We start from the raw sequence: 19146 nt of genomic DNA, 5'->3' as shown, positions 1-19146 counted from the left end.
GGCATCTATAAACAGTGTTTGTAACAGCAGACATGGGAGGGCCTGCCAAAAATTTCAAACACGGCCAAACGCTGGAGGTTTAGCATTTTTCAGAGGATCTAAATCCTTCCAGACTCAGAGTCCATTGGAAATGTGACTCTGCAAAGCTCTGCTGAGGTGGGAAAGAGCAGAGTGCACGAGAACATTCACTCACTGTTCATTCTAATGAAGTCTTTATAGTCGGCTGTTTCCAGCTGGCACACAGGACGAGGAAGCGAGGAAGGTGATGAGTGCCATTGGGAATCAGCAGGGAGACTCAGAAAGGTTAAGAGGTGGACGGTGAGGGGGTGGGGACTGGAGGTGGAAAGAACAGAGACACAAAGGGGGCCTCCTGGGGGCAAGTGGGGCTTTGAAGACATCCAGGGAAATAAAGGAGCAAGAGAGCTTTCATTGGGCAAGAAATTTGAGAAGGGAGCCTGGCAAAAGAGCAAATAAATTGGATAATTAGGAGAGAGGACGATGGACAGGCTTGAGCTTGGACAGCAGGACAGAAGCTTTGCCAAGGAAGAGAGGATAGGGACAAGGAACCCAAAGAGGGGCTGTGAACTCAAGCACATGACTGGGTGTTAAGTAAGGAGGCGGCCCCATTTTTGCCCATGATGGGGGTGTGAGCTGCTGAAGACCCTCCCCATACCTGTGGGTAGTCACTACCTTGTGTCCTTACGTCCCCCATGGAAACGGCACATTCTGTGGGCAGGGAAGGTCAATCCCTGCTCTAACTTCATTGTCCAGCAGCTGGACTGGAGAAGAGAAAGCTTAGACTCACTTGAAGATGTGTAGAGTGTTCTATAGACTCTCACCCCAAGAAAGGCCCCCAAGGGTGGCCAGTGCCTGGGTATCTGCTCCTTCTTGCTTCCTCCCTGGGTGCTGGGCAGGCAAAGCATGTGATGACCTGTGTTGTGCAAGGAGGGTTCAGAGCCAAGGGTCTGAGGGAAGCTTCTGAAATGACCGAAGAGGAGATGAAAACCAGTTGCAGCCTGACAGCCGACTGAAGACTCAGGCTCAGAAATCAAGTGAGAAATCAAGTGGTTCCAAGTAGCTTCTATAAAGAGGGGTGTGGGTGTGGAGGAACTCAGCTACATTTAGCCAAGAAATGCAAGTTTGAAATTGTTTTTAGTGTTGTCAGGCAGAAAATGTTCAAAGTGTCATTGGGGGAAATGTAGCTATATTCCAAAATGTTCTATAAAATGCTCCAAGACAATGTCTTGGGAAGCCAAGCTACTCTTGATCCTGGTTTTTGGTGGAAACCAGTAGATGATTGGGAGACTGTTTAGAATTGTCCACAGACCATATCTGTCACCCCATGGATGACCTTCAAGGGCTCCGTGCACCCCCTGGCACTCATGCCAAATTGTGTCTGCACATGTGCATTTTTCTGGGGGAAAAGGGGCATGTTTTAATCAGATTGTCAAAGATGTCTGTTGGGGGGAGAATGAGAACCAGTGCTCTAAGGTATGTCCAGATTTAGGAAGTCTCCAAAGTCATGGGGGGCTCTCTGTCATTAAAACAAAAGGAATTGGCTAAGCCAAATAAGCCAGTCAGGGAAAGACAAGGATCACATGATCCCACTCATATGTAGAACTTAAAGAACAAAATAAACTGATGAACAAGATAGACCCAGAGACACAGAAAATGAACAGACTGACGAATCTCAGAGGGAAGGCAGGGGTGGGTGGATGGGTGGGAAGAGATAACCGAAAAACTTATATGCATATATGTATAACCCAAGGACACAGACAATAGTGTGGTGAAGGCCTGAGGCGGGTGGTGGGTGCTGGGGTAGAAAGGGTCAATGGTGGGAAAAAAACAACATTTGTAATACATTCAACAATAAAGATAATTTTTTTTTAAAAAGACCAAAAGGAATTGGATTCTGTTAAATGTATTTTTTTTTTAAATATATCTTTATTGATTTCAGAGAGAGGAAAGGAGAGGGAGAGAGAGAGATAGAAACATCAATGATGAGACAGTCATTGATTGAGCCCACAACAAGGGCATGTGCCCTGATTGGGAACAGAACCCCGATCGCCTGGATCCTAGGTCGACGCTCAACCGCTGAGCCACGCCCAGCCGGGCTGTTAAATGTATTCTTATGTCTTCCAGAACCATCTGTAGAACTGCTCGGTGATGAAGAGAAGTGGAAGAGAGTCAGGCAGGAGAACTATGGGTGACCTGAGAGCCTGCCATCTTAAAATTGCTCTTGACTGAAGCCTATAACATAGCCTTTAAAAATGGGGATATAGTCCCAGACATGGCCATTTTAGGCAAATATCAATTTATTTGGTTGAAAAATTGAGGGCATAAAAGATGGAGTGGAGGGAACCGTGAGTAAGGTGGGCAGACTATTGAAGCGGCCGCTGCAATAACCCAAGGGAGGGATGATGGAGATCTTGAGTGGTGCAGGGACTGTGGAGAAGGGAACAAGTGCGTATTCAAAGAAATACCGGTTGAAGCTGCCTTCGAGGACTTTGCAACTGATCAGCTCTAGTGGACAAAGGAGGAAGAGCAGTTCAACTGGAAAACCAGTTTTCTGCTTAGGAGTCTGGGTGGACATGGCACCACTGACTGAAACAGGAGACGATTTATGAGGAAAGACGGTGAGTTCAGTTGTGCTGTGTGAAGTTTCAGACATCTGTGGATTGGCCAAACTAGTTGGAAGTTCAACTGAGAGGTGGGACTCAAAGAGATTTAAGACCTTGGGAATCCTCCCCAAGTGAGTGGAAAGTATGAGTTTAATCAGGGAGAGGGTGCAGGGTACAAAGAGAGGATGACCAAAGGGGACATCCTGAGGACAACAGCATGTGAGGGGCTGGAAGACGAAGCAGAGAAGAGACACTGAGAAGCAATGGCTGGAGGGGCAGGTGGAGGGCCTGGAGACACTGCTTCCAAAAGGTAAGTGAGAGAAGAATGTCTGTAACTTTACTGGCCACACATGGCTACTGAGCACTTGATGGTGGCCGGCTCTAAGCTACAACTGGAAAATACACACAACATTTTGAAGGCCTAGTAACAATAATTAAAAAAATAATATAAATAACTCGTTAGTAATTTTTATATTGATTCCATGTTTAAATAGCTTTTAATGTATTGGATTAAATAAAAATATATTATTAAAATTAATTTCATCATCTCAAACTTTTTTAACATGGCTACTCAAAAAATCACGCACACGGCTTGCACTGTATTTCTAGTGGGCAACGCTACTGTAGAAGAAACAGTTCCTCCTTTTAACAAGACAAAGATAGAGGAGAGTGGATTGGATCTGGGAATTAAGAGGTCACCATGTCAGCAGAATGACGGACAGAAGACAGATGGAATGGGCTAGAGAGTGAAGGAGAGACTTGGTGAAGCCTGGATGAGAAGGGAAAAGGGAGGGAAGGTAAAGGTGGGAATATATGTGTAAGGGTATAAAATAAGTCAAAGGATTTATGTGTTTTTTTTCCTTGAAGAGAGCTGGGTGGGGATGGGAGAAACTGGAATGTGTTTCTTGGCTGAGGACATGGATCTAGCTGAGAGACATAGGAAAGATGAGGAGGGAGCTCGGACGATGCGGAGCTGAGGTCCCAGCACCAGCTGAGGGACCAGCCTTGACAGGAGGAGGGACTCGCTTCCTCTACAGGGAAAGGAGGTGAAGGGTTTATGTGGGGTGGAGAATGGGAAGCAAGATAGAGGAGAGAGAAACCAGTACCAAGTACAGCTCATGCCCGTTGGCTTCTGTTTTCTCAGGGAAGGAGGTTAGAAAAGCCATCTGCCAGGAGTGGAGAGGGTAGGGTTTGGGCAGAAGGTTGAAGAGGGAGCAAAAATCTGTCTGCTGAGAGGGTGGCAAAGGGAGCCAGCCAAAGACAAGAATGAAAATGAATGAGCAGCGAAGGGGGCCTAAGCACCCCTGGCAACCCTGATTCCGGTGAGGGCAAGCCGCACCCATGTCACTTTCTAGTCAGGAGAGTGCAGAGGCGGTGTGTAGGCGCAATAGGGAGCTGAAGAGCCAAGAGGCCTAGAAGACTGACGGTCAGGCAGGCGAAAAAGTGAGACCAGCAGGGAGCTGATGAACCTAGGAAAAATGGAGGCACTGGATGTCAGGGTGAGGGTGAAGACAGGGTGTACTGGGAGTGAGAAATCTAAAGGAGAGAGGGCTAAGTCACCGAGGAAGAGGGGCACTGTGGGAACAGTGTGACCTATGAGTTGGCAGGAATTGAGGTCAACCAGTTGACTCTTAGCTGCACTCTTCAGGGACAGAAAGTTGGAAAGTGACAGGAAGGGAGGGTGGAAGATGGCAGAATATAACATGAACTTTAAAGGAATGGGTGGGGCTGGTTCAAAAGCATGCCAATATACTCTAAATACACCTATAAAAAACACACCCTGACCTGCCACACCTTACGCCCAGTAACATCATTTCAAGGGGCACAAATCGTGCACCCTAACAATTGCTTCTGCAAATACCTCCTCAGTTACCACATCACGACCACATAACAGTAGAAAGAGGCAGGACAGACGACCCCGGTAGCATCCATTTCCTCCTACTGGAGATCTGAGAGATGTTTGGAGACTGGATTAAAACAATCGGACTGACTCTGCCACTGTCGTCTAAGAGATGTTCTTTTCCTATAGAAAAGCGCTTACCTATTTGTCATGTGATCTCCATGAGTGAGTGCGTTTGGGTCAACTGATTACACTGTAAGAGTATGATTTCCTAGGTATATTAATCTTTCTTAGAAAGCATTTTATAGCACTTTACCTCTGGATTTTTATGGCCTGCAACATTCTTTGTGATAAAAAGCAAGCGAACTATTCTCTAATGAATAGCAGGCTTAATTATCCATTATATAAACATTGTTACTTTGCTTCAAACAATACAGAAAATCAAGATTTTCTGTAATAAAATCATTTATGATGGTAGCATTAAATTCCCTTAAAAAATCAACTATCCAACTTTCGGTGGAGTTACATAGCTAAACAATGGGCCTTAAAAATGATTAATTTCAGCATTTCACGTTTTAATAGATACTGTAGCTTCAGTTCTTCCACCTTGTTAAAGAACAGGAAACTTGCTCTCTTCCACCTGCTCAGAGCAACTGAATGTAGAACTCTCACCAAACCAAGGGGCGAAGGGAAGAATTTAGCTGAGCAAGAAACGCTCTGGAGCAGAGACACTCCTTGTCCTGTTTGCCCTATGGAGTGAGGTTTGAGTGTCGCTTACACACAACATATATGCAACTGCACGTCTCTGTCCTAACTCATAGGCTATTTAACGTCACTTTGTCATCACAAATGGGGTAAAATGCAGAGTTAGAGGGTCCTCCCATTTATTGAACCAAGAGTCAATATAAGACGTAGTGGTTTTGACAGATCTCAGTCTAGTAAATTCAGTAGCACCTGCTAGCAAGGTTGTCAGTTATTAGCAACTCTAACAATACAAGTTCACAAAGCAGCTATTGATCAACTGCGGCAAAGGGCCTCTGTCAGTCCTGGGGAGCCAGTGGAGGCAAGTGGCAGGGGAGCTGGGCTGTTTACTCCTTGATATCACCCTGGAGGAAAACACCCTTTCGTATGCTCATTTCACCTCAGGCAAACTTGAAATGTGAATTTACTGATTAAATAAAGCATGTTTTAAAAATGGGGGCAGGTTCTCCCAGTGGATTTCTGTCCCTAAATGTAGCATAAATGTTTCAGGAAAAAAACTGGGATTACCTATAGATGGTGGTTTGTTTCAATTCAGGGACAGCTACCTAAACCTTTCCCATATTTTTCTAAACTTTGCCACCCAGAGAACGTTCTTTGTTTCATTGTAAATTTGCCAACAAAGAAGCTTTGTATATAAAAATAGGTGTGATGGCAACAATAATACAGAATTTTCTTTTCAGTTCTTCTGACCTTGGGTTACTTAAATAGATTTAAACCAAATAAACATTTTAATTTCTAATGGACAGATGATATGAAGATTGAAAAATCATTTAAACAAGAGCAGTCCCATGGCCACTTAGGACATCACTGGGTTCTACATGGGGTCAGACAATTCCCCACAAAGAGAGGACCACCTAAAGATGCTAACAACACGAAGGTAAAAGTTGTTGACAAAAGAATAGATTTCTAGACCATTTTGAGGACAGATTAATTTATTGCAGTATTAAGAGAAGCAGGCTAAGGATAGTCACCCATTCATCTGCTCATTCAAGAAATATCTGTTTACTATGTATTTTGTGTAAGACACTGTGTTAGGCATGTGGTGGTAACCATGATAGTGCCAACCCTCGAGGAATTGAATTTCATAGGCAAGTTTACAATCCAGTGGAGCTTTAAATACCCTGATGCTATGGACCCATAGATTAAGGAACCAATATTAAACCTTTCCCATATTTTTAATGGGAACAGTGTAAAGACTAAACCTTAAGGAGTAAAGAAGGTTATTAATTTTTAGGGGTTGAAACAAAAACAAAACAAAACTCCCATAACATTTCTTTATAAACCCATGGTATACAGCTTTCTTTATAGGACTTTCTTTTTGCTTAAGTTCATAGATCTGAACAAATCGATTGGTAAAGGATATGAGATAGTGGGAGATAAATTTTAGGGCCTTTCTGATTCAGCTATAAACACAATTTAAGAAAAAGTTTGGAAAACTCTAGTGTTGGAGTAGAATTTTGAGGTCATTTAGCGAGAGAACCTGTGAATTCGCCCATGGGGGGGACTGTCATTGTCTGTTTCGTTGGGGCACTTTGGGGATTTGGGAAATCAACACTGCCTGAGGAAATGCTGTCAGCTCCTGACTCATGTAACTCTATCTGAGCTTTCCATGTACGCTACAATTAAAGAAACATCACACTTTTATGTCACTTTTAACATGACATATAACTTTTGTATTGTCATCTTTCCATTATTCACATCACCATCCTATTGTGATGACCAAGCAGATTGGTGTCAGAAGTGAGATTAATGCCAAGGACTCCCTCAGGCCCTTGCCGGATGCAGCCACCCATTTTCCAGGGAAATACTGGACATCTCCTGAGATTCTAGATATAAAGGGAAATCCAAGAGAGCTGAGTTTTGCTTTGACTCTCACTGAGCTAGTACTTTTTGTAAACATCAGAGACTCAGAACTGAAAATCAAGACGATTAAAGATGTCAAAGGTTTCAAATAGTGGAAAGGTAATGGTAATAATAACAAAGTTGACATATAACTCTGTCACTAACTAACCTTTGCTTTAAAAAATGGCCAAGATGGAGACGGATTTAAAAAAAAAAATTGTGAGAATTTCTATTTTAAAATATGAGCACTAAATATTCCCCCTTACAGTCAGCTGGACCTTTTAACTTTGTGATTTGGGGGGGCGGAAAAAGATATTCAGAGGACAAAAATTAAAAAATGATTTTCTAATTGTATGAGGGACCCCCTTTCTGGAAAGCAAACAGTACTTAAGACAAAACTTGATTGATACAAGTGTATAAAAATAATCATTTCTTGAAACTTCTTCCTAGAAACTGTGTATATGTTACATAGCTGGGTAAAACAGCTGAATGTCTGGAGAAAATATATTCAATAAATTGATGACTACAGCTATAAATACAATTTTAAGGCAAACTACATTAAACTTGTGCTAAGACAATGTAATTTAAGGGTTAAACAATAACTTTTCTACTTTAGACTTTTTTTTTTTTTTTTTAATGAGATGACCTTCTCTATCTGAGATAAGCAGGAGAGGCTAGCAGCAAGCCAAGGCCTTTCCGAGACAGGAAAAACATACGCATCTGCTCAGTTTGGACGGCTGAGTTGTGGCCATAAGTTATGCAGCTTCTGTAGTGAGAAGGGGGGCAGAGGGGTGGGGGTTGGGGTTTGAAACTCTCCTTTCAGTGCAGGTGGAAAATGCTATCATAAGTAAGATAACGTTTTAAAGATGGTGTAGGAACAGAAAGGGTTAAATGCTACACTCTTGTTCCTCTGGATAGACAGCCAAAGGCTGTGTGAGCACTTGTTCCTAACAGGCCTTGAAGAAATACAGACGGCTGACTCGGTGCACTGAGGAGACAGTCTCTGGGCTAACTACTGCCCCACGCAGAAGGGGAAAGCACTGAATGCTCATCCGTCAGCTCCCATAGAAATAGTTGGATTTGTATTAATTTTGTCATTATAAACTTAGGTTTTTCTCCTGAACACAAGCTCCAGGTTTCAACTGAATACAGCAAATAAGAATCTCGGTTATTACCATTCCCCATGTAGGAGGCTGGTGTGAGCAGTTTGGCGAGGGGGAGATGGGGACCATGTGCCATGAAAATATGTGACAATGCATCCAGTTACAAAGACTAAGGGCAGTCGGCGCATCTGGATTGTAACAAAAGGCCACACTCCACACTTGGCGATATTATTAGATCCTGCCTATGAATTACTTTTCAAATGCCTTGTGATTCGCCTCTGTGGTGATCGTGCGGCTACACAGAATGCAAAGTTGGGCTTGCCTGACAATTTGATCCTTTGAAAAAAAATCAGGTATTTGCACCAAGTATGTCTTCGGTTGTAAATTTCTAATTTCTGTTTTTGTTTTTTCTACTTAATGTGAAAATAAAAACCTCTGAAGATGGGCCAAAGATGTTTAAACATTATTTTAAAAAATACTTAGGCCTACCAACATGTAATGTGAACACAAAATTTCATTTTAAGAAGCCAGACTTCTCAGTGCGCTAGGGTCTTTTATAGAGCGATGCGTGTGGCACCCCCTACAGTGCTGTAAAGCTGTGGCTAATCAGAGCTGCTCCGCTGAAAGCGGGCGCAGCTTCGAACATCGCGGCTGCCCCCGGTACTGATGTGGCCGTGTCGCCCGCAGCTTTCCCTGACCGTGTGTACACCGTGCTCACACTAGGTAACAAGTACCTGTGGATGCTCAAAGGCGTGTACAAATTATAGTAATTGCTGTTCAACATTAAAATGGCCGAGGTTCTTTTCTGTGATAACGACACCGGTTTCTATTAGAAAAAAAGTTCAAGGAGCATGAGCTGCCCGTTTCCCACGGCCCTGGCACATCTGCCCTCCCCGCGCTCCAGGGCCGCCCGCGTGGACGGCATCGCCGGGGACGCGGCAGAGGAGCGGCGCCCGCTCTCCTGGTGCTCCTGGGGGGGGACTCAGCTGCTTCCCCTCAGCCCCCCAGGCCTCAGCCTCATAAGGTGGTCTGCTCCTGCGCTCCATTCTCCCCTTGCCCCTTCATGCCCGGCTTGGGAATGGCCTTCAGCTGTTGCCGTCCCCAAGGTGCCGCCCCATCCCTGCTGTTTCCCGTCATCTTGCTCAAACCTCCGTCTGTTCCTTCGTTAAGCTCTCCCCGAACTGCTTTCTCCGAGCACCTCTGTTTCTTGCTGGGGCCACACTGACAAGGAGAGTTCAGGCCAAACTTCAAACACTTACGGTCATTCCTTTCACTGTCTATTAATTTTATGAAATTCTATCTAAGATACTAGGTGCCCTATATGTTTGTATTCCTTGAAGCCAATGTTAGGGAACTTCAGCCAAGAATCACAATCAGAAAAGTGAAGTTTTAAACACCATCCAACAATATAATCATCAGAAATACAACATATAACACGGTGCATCAAAGACCACGAAAAACAAAACACAAAAACAAAAACACGAAAAACAAAACACAAAAGCTCCTATTAAAACAAGGCCAAAAAAAAAAAAAGAGTTAAATTTAAAAATCAACATAACCTCATGAGTATTTTTCTTTCTCTTTTAGGTCTATAATAATTTTAGCGATCTCTAGTGATTATGGGGAACAAAGCAATGTGCACTCAGTGGAGGCCAGATGCCATGCTTAGGACAAGAAAGCCAAAGTGTGGGGCTTTTGTCAAAAAACAGACAATTTCAGAAACGTATGGTGGTATAACAAAGCCACACAGTCCAACCCAAGGAAAGGTCGGTCAAAAAGTCAGTAGTGACAATTTAAATATGAGACATTCATTATAATCAGTTGAACCTAAAAATGTTATCCTATTACTTCAAGAAACAAATAATATAAACTCTGCTTTAAAAAAAATATATACCAATAGGAATCAACTAACTCATGCTCAGTATATGATCAAAAAATGAAGTTAGAAGGAGTGAAAATGACTTCTTGATTTTTAAAAATAAAATTCTATTTTTTAAAAATTGATATGCCTTCCCCTTCTTGAGGATTCAAGTGGTTATCAGTCAGAGATATAAAAACTATTTTTCCTCCTAAGTTGATGCTATGAAATGCTAAATCTTAGGCCAGAGGATAAATCATAAACATGGGCTTTAGATGACCTGAAGCATGGGCTTCCTGGGGGAGCTGTCCCTAAAGGTCAACCTTCCCCTCCCCGTCTTACTATGTGCGCTGGTCATGCTCATGTGGGCAGTAGCCAAGCTCAGGGCCAGAGTATCTCTAAGAGCCCAGGAGGAATTCACAGGAGGGCAAGAGGACAGAAAGTCTCTCCTAAGAATGACCCAAAGTGTCTGGTGCCTGGCAGAATCCTTACTTCAGAATCCTTAAGGGGCATCACTTACACCCCAGTAGGAATCTGGAAGACTCAGGAGGCTAGTCCTCTAAGAGGACATGTATGTTTTCATTTCCATTTGTGTCTGTACCTTGTGTCATAATAAACAAAACCTTCACATCTTCTAACTGTTGGCATCTACCAACATTCAAATCACTATCTAGTTATGAAAAAGACACACGAGGACAAGAATCCTTGATAGTCCTGTGCAGCTGAGGACAATATGGGCATAGACAGTGACCACTGCACATTGTCTCACTCTCCCTTCTTCTGGTGGCGGTTTGAAACAACTATCCGTGTCAGTCCTCCCTCCCCACTGTCCACTGGGCACGTTTGGTGGTTAACACTATCATTAGCCACTGGACTATGAGGAGCTTTATGTGGACCTGGATGAGAAGACTTGACCCATCCCCTAGGTCCTGGAGGTGGGGCTGGAGGCAGTAACTGGGTGAGACTTTGAGATGTCTCTCTTTGGGGAGAGGATAACTGCAATGTCAATCATATGTGGGACAGTTTAATTTGGGGCATTTTAAATGTGTGTATGTGACAAGAAAAGGGTGGAGTATAGTGGATATTTGGTCTTTTGGGTCCATCCAGAAACCAACTTAATTTTGATAACAGCCCTGGATTTTTACTTCTGGTGGAGGTGACTGTACTGTTAGTCTATGGGTGGCATGTGACTATTTTAGAATTGCCAAAGGTTCCTATTTTCCAGGTCACGGTGACTGATTCAAAGGGTGGTCATGTGACCCAGCAGAGCCAATAGCACATCATAAGGCATTTGTGGGGATTTGTGAATCAGAGGCAGTTTTTCCCGCTGGTTTTGAACCACAGAGACTGTAAGGTCCAGGTCCTGCAGCCATTTTCCTACTTGAAAAACTGCAATAACCCAGAGGAAGCAGAACTGCGATATGGAGAGAGAACAGAGTCCTGGCACATGATCTGAGTTCCCATATCAAGTGACACCTGAAGTCACCCTAACCCTGGATTTTCATGTGTGTGAGCCAATGGGTTCCTTTTGCTCAGACCAGTTTGGGTTGAGTGGCCCCTTTGAAACTAAATGCCTACTTTATAAATTAAAAAATGATATATAAACAAGGTGTGACTTTGATAATGTATTTGAAAAAACTATAATTTTATAGGTAACTCTAGTAATTCGGTACTGAGCAAACTTTAGGGATTTATCCCGATGAGTTTGAGAGAACTGCTTTTACCAGAGTCAGAAGACGGGATTTGGGACCATTCCTTGTGCCGTGATGATGGTGAGATTTTGCACTTCAAATCGCTCTGAAAAACTATGCTTTCCCCCTTCCTGGTTTTTTTGTTTGTTTCTTTTCTCAAAAGGAACTTCCTGGCATTTAAAATATTTATTAAATAATAAATTTAAGTTTGCAGATGGACAAAACAGCTATTACAGAATGAGAAAATACGGTAAAGCAGGAGGTGAGGTCAAACGCTGAGAGTGAGGGGAGGGTCAGTTGAAGCTGGGGACGGCTGCTCTAGGCCCCGGTTATGGGTCAGCTGAGGAAGGAGAGCCCTGTGGGATAGCCCTGAGTGTCTAGATGAGGTCTGAAAGCACAGATTCTCAAAACTGGAAAGACTTCAGTGACTTTCCTCAGCACGTGCAACACACAGCAGCTCAGCACCTGGGATGCCCCGGGGCTCACTCAGGTCTGGGGTAGGCTGGGCAAGTGTGCCCCGTCAGGGAGGCAAGGCCCCCAGCATGTTAGTACAAAGTTGAAGTGGGTGCCCAGGATACTCGATAAACACCTGGAAGGGTTACAGGTTGGTGGGATTAGCCCAGCATTCTTTGGAGAGCAATTAAAAACATTTCTCTCAGCTTCCCGACTTCCCAAAAAGATTGGAACCGGAGAAGAGTGGATGACTTCTGAAGGGAAAGAACTCACAACGTGTCAGAAATTGTAGGAGGAAGCACAATCTCAAGCCTCACAGCTATTCTGAAATCAAATAATGAAGTCGAATTTAAACAATCTATGACTGTCTTAAATTTTTGGAATTAAGAATGGAGTTGCTTAGAAAAATGACTGATGCATACTGTGCAACTGCCTTCAAAGCAGTTTTCAGTGTGGCAGATGCCACACTCATCTCACGGTTTCTGAAGTGACAGAGAGGGGTTTAAACCAGAGGCAGAGCGGCCTGAACACTGGCCAGAGGTTGGCAAAGGAGCTCCTGGCCCTGAATGGGTGGTCCAAGCTCGTGTCTCTTGTGGTTCTTGGGTCTTTGTCTCCCATTAGTCTTATGGGTACATGTCTTGGCCTGGCTGTTTAGAAAAGGCACCCAGGTATCTGCAGCATATACAGAAAGGAACAATACAGGGAAGGTCAAAAAGAGCCTCTGCCCCTCGAATCAGCTGGGCTTGAAGTAGTCAAAGGGATCAGCGTCACAGCTGACAGTCCTGGATGTTCCCGGGGAGAACCTGGGTGCCACCTGGCCCCACGCTCCTGCTGTCGGAGGCCCCCAGCATTTCTCTGTCACTGCCCCTCATTCCTCAGATGCTGCAGTCCGTGGAACCCATTCCGTACCCTAGGTGAGGACCCGGGTGAGCTGCTGCTGGCTTATGGTCAGGAGTCCCCCCTGACCCAGGGCTCCGGCCCCACCTTCCCTTCCCCATGCTCCTTGCTCACAAATTCTCCGAAGGCCCTGCCTTGCACCCATTCATCCCTTCTGCAGCTCAGAGCTGCCTACGGTCCTGTCTCTGAGGTTTAAGCTCCCCTAAGATTACTGACAACTGGCAGAGACCGCTGGTTCTGGGTTCTGATTGGGATTTGCCCCTGGAGGCTGCTCACTCAGACACCATTTACTGCCCCTTCCCCGCACCCCCTCCTTGCCCTGCCCCGCATTGCTCCCAGCACTCTGTGTAGCTTGCACCCCGGGTTTCAGCCCCTGTAGGAAATGATACTGTTTTAAGTTATCTAAGGCATTGCTACATACAGAAAAGGCTTCATTATTCCTCCAAACCCCATATTTATCTTAAAATTGTGTTCTTCACTGCACATTCTCTTCACTACACCCTGGTGTGAATTATTTTTTAAAACGCCAGTAAAGTACTAAAATAACTCCCCCTATAGCTCATAATCCTATGGTTGTTGTTTTTTTCTTTTGTATTAAAGAAAACAACATAGCATACAGTCCTGTGTATGCTATGAACAAGCTCCCAATCTAGGACGTTGAAGAAAATGAGGTGGCTTCAAAATTCTGGATTTTAAGATAGAAAATTCTCCTTAAGGCTGTCTCTACCTTCACCTCGAGTAGGTATGAGAATTTTACAGGCCTGCCCAAAGAGACACCAAGGCCAAGAGAGGTTCAGGTTAGAAATCAGCTGTAGTGTTTGGAATTAGGAATTTGGTTAGATTTCTACATCTTAGTGGCCACAAACAACCTTGGAATAAGAGCTGAGTCAACTTATTACACAATGTTATGTGAAATTGGAAAGGTTGGGTAATTTTCTTTCAAAAGAGTGTTTGATTTATGCCAATTTTTTTTAGAGTAGATTATTTAAGTGGAAGGCTTATTCATGAACATATGTGCATATGGTTCTTTTGTCCCTTGATTCTTAGAATTAGGTCCTTTACATTTATTTCTTCTTTGTGGGCACTAAAAAACCACTTTGCAAGCAACATAAACTATAATTTACAGACTATTGTAGAAAAAAAAAAATCTCTATAATTTAAAAAAAAAAATCAAAAGAGAACTCTGAGCCTTGAGTAGCATCTAGCAAAGATGCTAAGGAAGAATTAGGGTTTTTTCACATCAGATTCAATCTTCTTGCCTGCAGCACACCCATCCTTTCTCAAGCTTATTTTAACTTTTGGCACCAAACTGAAGCAGGGGGGCGGGGGGTGACATTTTATTTCTTTGTATTGAAAGTCCCACCTTATAGTAAAAGATGCTGGATCAACTTGGTTAAATAGTTATTATTAGGCAGAAAGCCATGCTGAATGCAAAAAACAACTTGTGTCTCATCAGCTATACACATCACAGACCCAGGGTACTGTGAGCCCTGAACCCGTCGGTGTGAAGTGTTCACAGAGAACCTTGAACATCTTCAAGATCCACGAAATTCTCTTTAAAAGTCATTATTCAATATCTCTCCTCCCTACTATGAATATGGTAAATTAAGTAATAGCAGTAATTATGAGCTTTTTTAAACAACTGCTAGAATATTTCACAATTTCTCTTATCGATTACAATTATAATTTACAACAGCACGTCAAAAAGGCCTAAAATAATACCAGCACCTTTCCTTCTACACAGAGGATCTAAGAAAACAAAATCAAATAGGCCCGGAATCACCAAACACACGTGAACAAATGTGGGCAGGTGAAGACACAGTGAGACAAGGTACACAAAGTGGGACAGAGTAAAGCACAGAGTCTGGTTAGAATGGAGGACTATCTGTCACACCCACAAATAGTCCCTCCTGACCTCAGAAGCCCGCCCTCCCTCCTACGGGTCTGGTCAGCATGCTGTCCTAGCAGCCACCACATTCGGGACACTTTTTGGCTGTCCTGACATCCTCCTGGGCAAGGGAAGCTAGTCCAATCAAATCTCATGTCTCTTCAAGTCACTCCATAAACCACTTTGGCAAAGTGGAACCCACCCTTTGCCATATTTTGGGGGCTGTGGGCAACTCCCCCCAAATTAAGCCTGTGTGCAGGTTAAGACTCTGCGCATACACATGACAGACTAGCTCAAGTCAGAACTTTGCTGGCCAAGAAAATGCGCTGCGGTTTAAGTGCGTTTCTTGTCTTCGGGTGGAACAGATGCAAAGGAACCCGGCGACACCATACCTTTCTTCCGCGGAGGCTTCCTTCATCTGCTGGTGCGGTTTGGTGCCCTCCATTTCCCTGATGCTCACAGCATAGATCTTGGTGGTGTAATCAATGGCCTTTTCTCTGGCGACGTCACTGTCATAGCCTCAAACAACAGAAGGAGGTGGGGGTGGAGCTGGTTTGCTGTGGCCCAGGAGGGGCTGGGGAGGAGGGCGGCTGGCGCGGGGGCCGGGACTCACCTCCATCCTCCTCTGCGTCGGTGTCCGACTCCTCGCTGTCCACCAGCTTGCTCTCCTGGGTCCCCACAAACTCCCTGGTCCAGATCATTAGGGCTGTGTCGGCGCCCCCTACCGTGAGCAGCACCGAGTCGCTGTGCAGCCATCTCACGTTGGTGACGTGCGCGCTGTGGCCCACGTACTTCTTGAATCTCGAGTGCTGGCCCTGTAAAGGCAGAAACTGGCCATGACCCCATCTGGAGTCTCGCTGCTCCTGTCTCTGGATTATTCCAGCCACGTGGCTTCTACTGGATGCGAAGGACACATTTAAGCAGCAGTGTCCTTTCGTTTCTCTAGAATGTAAGCTCCACGAAGGCAGGGAACAAGTCTCTTTTTCCCCTGAAACATTGCCTGGCTCATCACAGGTCCTCAATAAATAGTTTGTGAGGGAACAAGTTGAATGTTAGGCTACAGAAGCTATTTCTGGGAGTGTAGGGAAGTATAAAAAGGTTGTTTTTGTTTCTCTCAAATATCCAATGTGCATTCTCCCCAGGTCTCTGGTGTAAACGCCTGATTGTGATTCTGGCTGACATTTGATATCAGAAGTGTCTTCCCAGTCATTCCCCACAGTGGTTTTTGTACCAAAGCCCAGACCGAGACAGAGCAGCAAGGGACTTCTTATAATCCTGGGGCCTCAAGGAAGACTTGAAACACACACACCAGTTTCTGCCATGGACACTGGAAATATTCTCTAACCCTAGGGACACTCAACTAATTGATTTAAAAACAAAGTAAGCTGCTTTTCAACAAACACAATTGAATAAACAGAACCCAGTTTATTAGTAATTTCCGAGAGCTCTTTAGAGTGGCAAACTCAGGCCACGCCACCCTTATCCCCTGGAGGGGAAGGACAAGTGAATGTGAGTCAGCGGCTCGCTCCGGGGCAGCCCTGACAAGTGGTGGGGATTTGCAGCTGGCACCAAATGCCAGCTTCCATTTCTGGCTCATGAGCCATAGTCTGGCTGGCAAAAACAGCCCCGGCGGGAGCCATTTAAAAAGGGAGAGTTTTCCCATCCTCTGGGTGACTCCCAGGGAATACCCCACGCCGTGTGGGAAGCTGCATGTACTCTCTGAAGTCATGAGAGGGCCATCCGTGTCCCAGATGAACACTTTACCCAATAATTGATGAGAGGCTCCCAGAGGATTTGGGACTGGCATGCGGGGAAACCTGAAACCGCCACCCACGCGGCAGGAGACAGGTGCAGGAGCGTGCATGACCTGAAAATCCTCCTGGTCGGATCTCTCTGGATTTGCCCAGCCCCTACCCGACAGCAGAGTGCCATTGCCCACTCCTCAGCGGGGTACCGAGTCCAGGGAGGTGAGGGAAGCAAACACACAGGCGGCGTCCCCAGGAAGCCCTCCCGAGCCCCTAGTCAGCTAAGCAAATAGGCAGAGCCAAATCAGGCTTTCCGCTGGAAGCCACTGTGTGACCACGTGAGATCCAGAAGGCACGGACACAAAGAGGACAGTCCCGGCGGCCGCAGCCGTGTGTCCTGCCCGTCTTCCTGCTGGAAGCAGAACCAGCCCATTATGCAAGCTGCGCTCTTGAGAGGAGAAACCGAAAGGCTTGAGAGATGCCTCTCCTTACTCTCTCGGATGAAGGAGCACAGGGTTTCTAGACAGGATGGGGAAAGGATCCCCAAAGAAAGGCCGGGGGGGCGGTATGCTAAGGTGATCAGAATCTTCGAAGAGGGAAAGACAGTGACCCAAAGAAGTACAAAGAGGAAAAATCTGAGTCAATTCCAGCAAAGGGTGATTCAAGATTCTCAGAACAGGAAGCAAGCTCACGGCTCCCCGAACCAGTAAAAGGAATTCACTGTTAGCAAAGGTTCCGGGAAACCAGCGGCTCCCCCAAGAGGAAGGGGCGGGCAGGGGTGTTTGCTGGTTCTCTAAGGTCTATGGACGGAGCCTCCCGAAGATCTGCTGCAGCCAGTCAGACGCGCCGTCCTGGGTCACCACGGCAAGTCCTGCATTTCTGTTACAGCCCTCAGGACTCACTGCCACAACTCTCCTCTTCCACCGAGTGCTGAGAGAGTGGAGGCCCTGCCCTGGCTGGTGTGGCTCAGTGGGCTGAGCGTTGATCTGTGTACCCAAAGGTCACCAGTTGGATTCCTGGTCAGGGCACATACCCAGGTTGTGGGTGTGCAGGAGGTAACAGATCAATGTTTCTCTCCCTCTCCTTTGCTCTCTAAGAAACGAATAAATAAATATATATATATATATATTTTTTTTTTTTTTAAAAAAGGAGAATCTGAAGCACTGGTTGTTAACTATTTTTAGGTGAGAAATTTCTGAGAATCTAATGAAAGCTATGTACCCGCTCCCCACACTCACAGCATTCCATAGTTTGTCTGTATGAAAAATTTTATGTACAAAGTTCCACTTTGAAGAACCATTCTCTCTCTCTCTTTTTTAATTCTCTTGAGACTTTGATGTTCTGAGAAAGAAACTTTAGAACCTAAGGGTGGGTTTTAAAAATGTAAATGACATGGTGATATATATTTTTTTATCCTTAAGTTTGCTTCATTACATTTTTCTAATGGAGGACATGAAGTCACTCAATTACTGACAATTTTACAATTTTACATGAGATAAAAGAAATATACAAATGAAAAAAATTCAACAAAGGGCCATCACTATACAAGTTCTAGATATTATACACTAAATCATAGCTAATTTCTAGATGAACTAGAGTATAAGTAGCCTCTCCAGGAGTCACAACGTCCACAGTAGCTTTAAAGAAAGGTGAGAATTTAAAAAATGCTATAATAATAATTATAGTAAAAACTAAAAGTTTGGGATACTTCCTATATGGTAAGCATTATTCTAAATGTTTTTTATAAGTATTAACTCATATAATGACATAGCGTCCAATTAGAGAAAGATTTGTTCCTACTTTACAGAGGACCCAGCTCTGTCACAGAGATTCTAAGAAGCTCCCCTTAGGTCAGACACCAGAGTCAGCACCTGAACCAGGTGGTTTGGCTTTAGAATGGAGGACACGGTGATATTTTTACCTCTCCCGTCTAGTGGAAGGGCATAACTCTGGAAAAGAAGGAGGGATATGGGAACAATCAGCTAGCTACAGAGACAGTGTCAAAGGATAGAACTGCATGTGGTTTAACTGGAAAAATGGGTGGGCTCTGGTAAAGGAGAGTCTATCTCTTGGAGGCTGGAAACAATGTGATTGTCAGGGGACTAATGACCTCATAGCAAAGATGTTAAACTATGAAACTGAATATATAAGCACTCATGATTGTCATGGAAAGAAAAATGCCTGGAAGAGATGCCTAGCAACTCCTAGGAAGGGAGAACAAGGAGAGGGGCCAAGACGAGGACACGATCTTAGAGTCTAACAAACAGCACTTGACTTTTAGACACGGAGAGAGCTGTGTGGTGATAAGATCTCATAGGTATCCCCAAGACTTGATGACATGGAGCTCAATGCTAGAATATGGTAATGGGGTGATGTCTTAGTCCGGTTGGGCTGCTATAACAAAATATGACATGCCATGTGGCTTAAACAACAGACATTTAGTTTT

General features: G+C 44.6%; 1 protein-coding gene across 1 annotated transcript in view; it reads right to left on the bottom strand.

The window, feature by feature from the left end:
• Positions 1-19146, bottom strand: part of EML6 (EMAP like 6) — a 178220-nt gene that overhangs the window by 22539 nt on the left and 136535 nt on the right. Inside the window, exons 26-27 of the mRNA XM_087823568.1 lie at positions 15569-15770; positions 15348-15474 (exon numbers count right to left, since the gene is read on the bottom strand). Of these exons, the coding sequence (XP_087679694.1) occupies positions 15348-15474; positions 15569-15770 (329 nt within the window). The remainder of the gene's footprint in view (positions 1-15347; positions 15475-15568; positions 15771-19146) is intronic.

The sequence above is a fragment of the Miniopterus natalensis genome, chromosome 13 (assembly GCF_054644295.1).
Source record: "Miniopterus natalensis isolate mMinNat1 chromosome 13, mMinNat1.hap1, whole genome shotgun sequence".
Classification (NCBI taxonomy): Eukaryota; Metazoa; Chordata; class Mammalia; order Chiroptera; family Miniopteridae; genus Miniopterus; species Miniopterus natalensis.
This window is presented reverse-complemented; position numbering and strand designations above follow the sequence as displayed.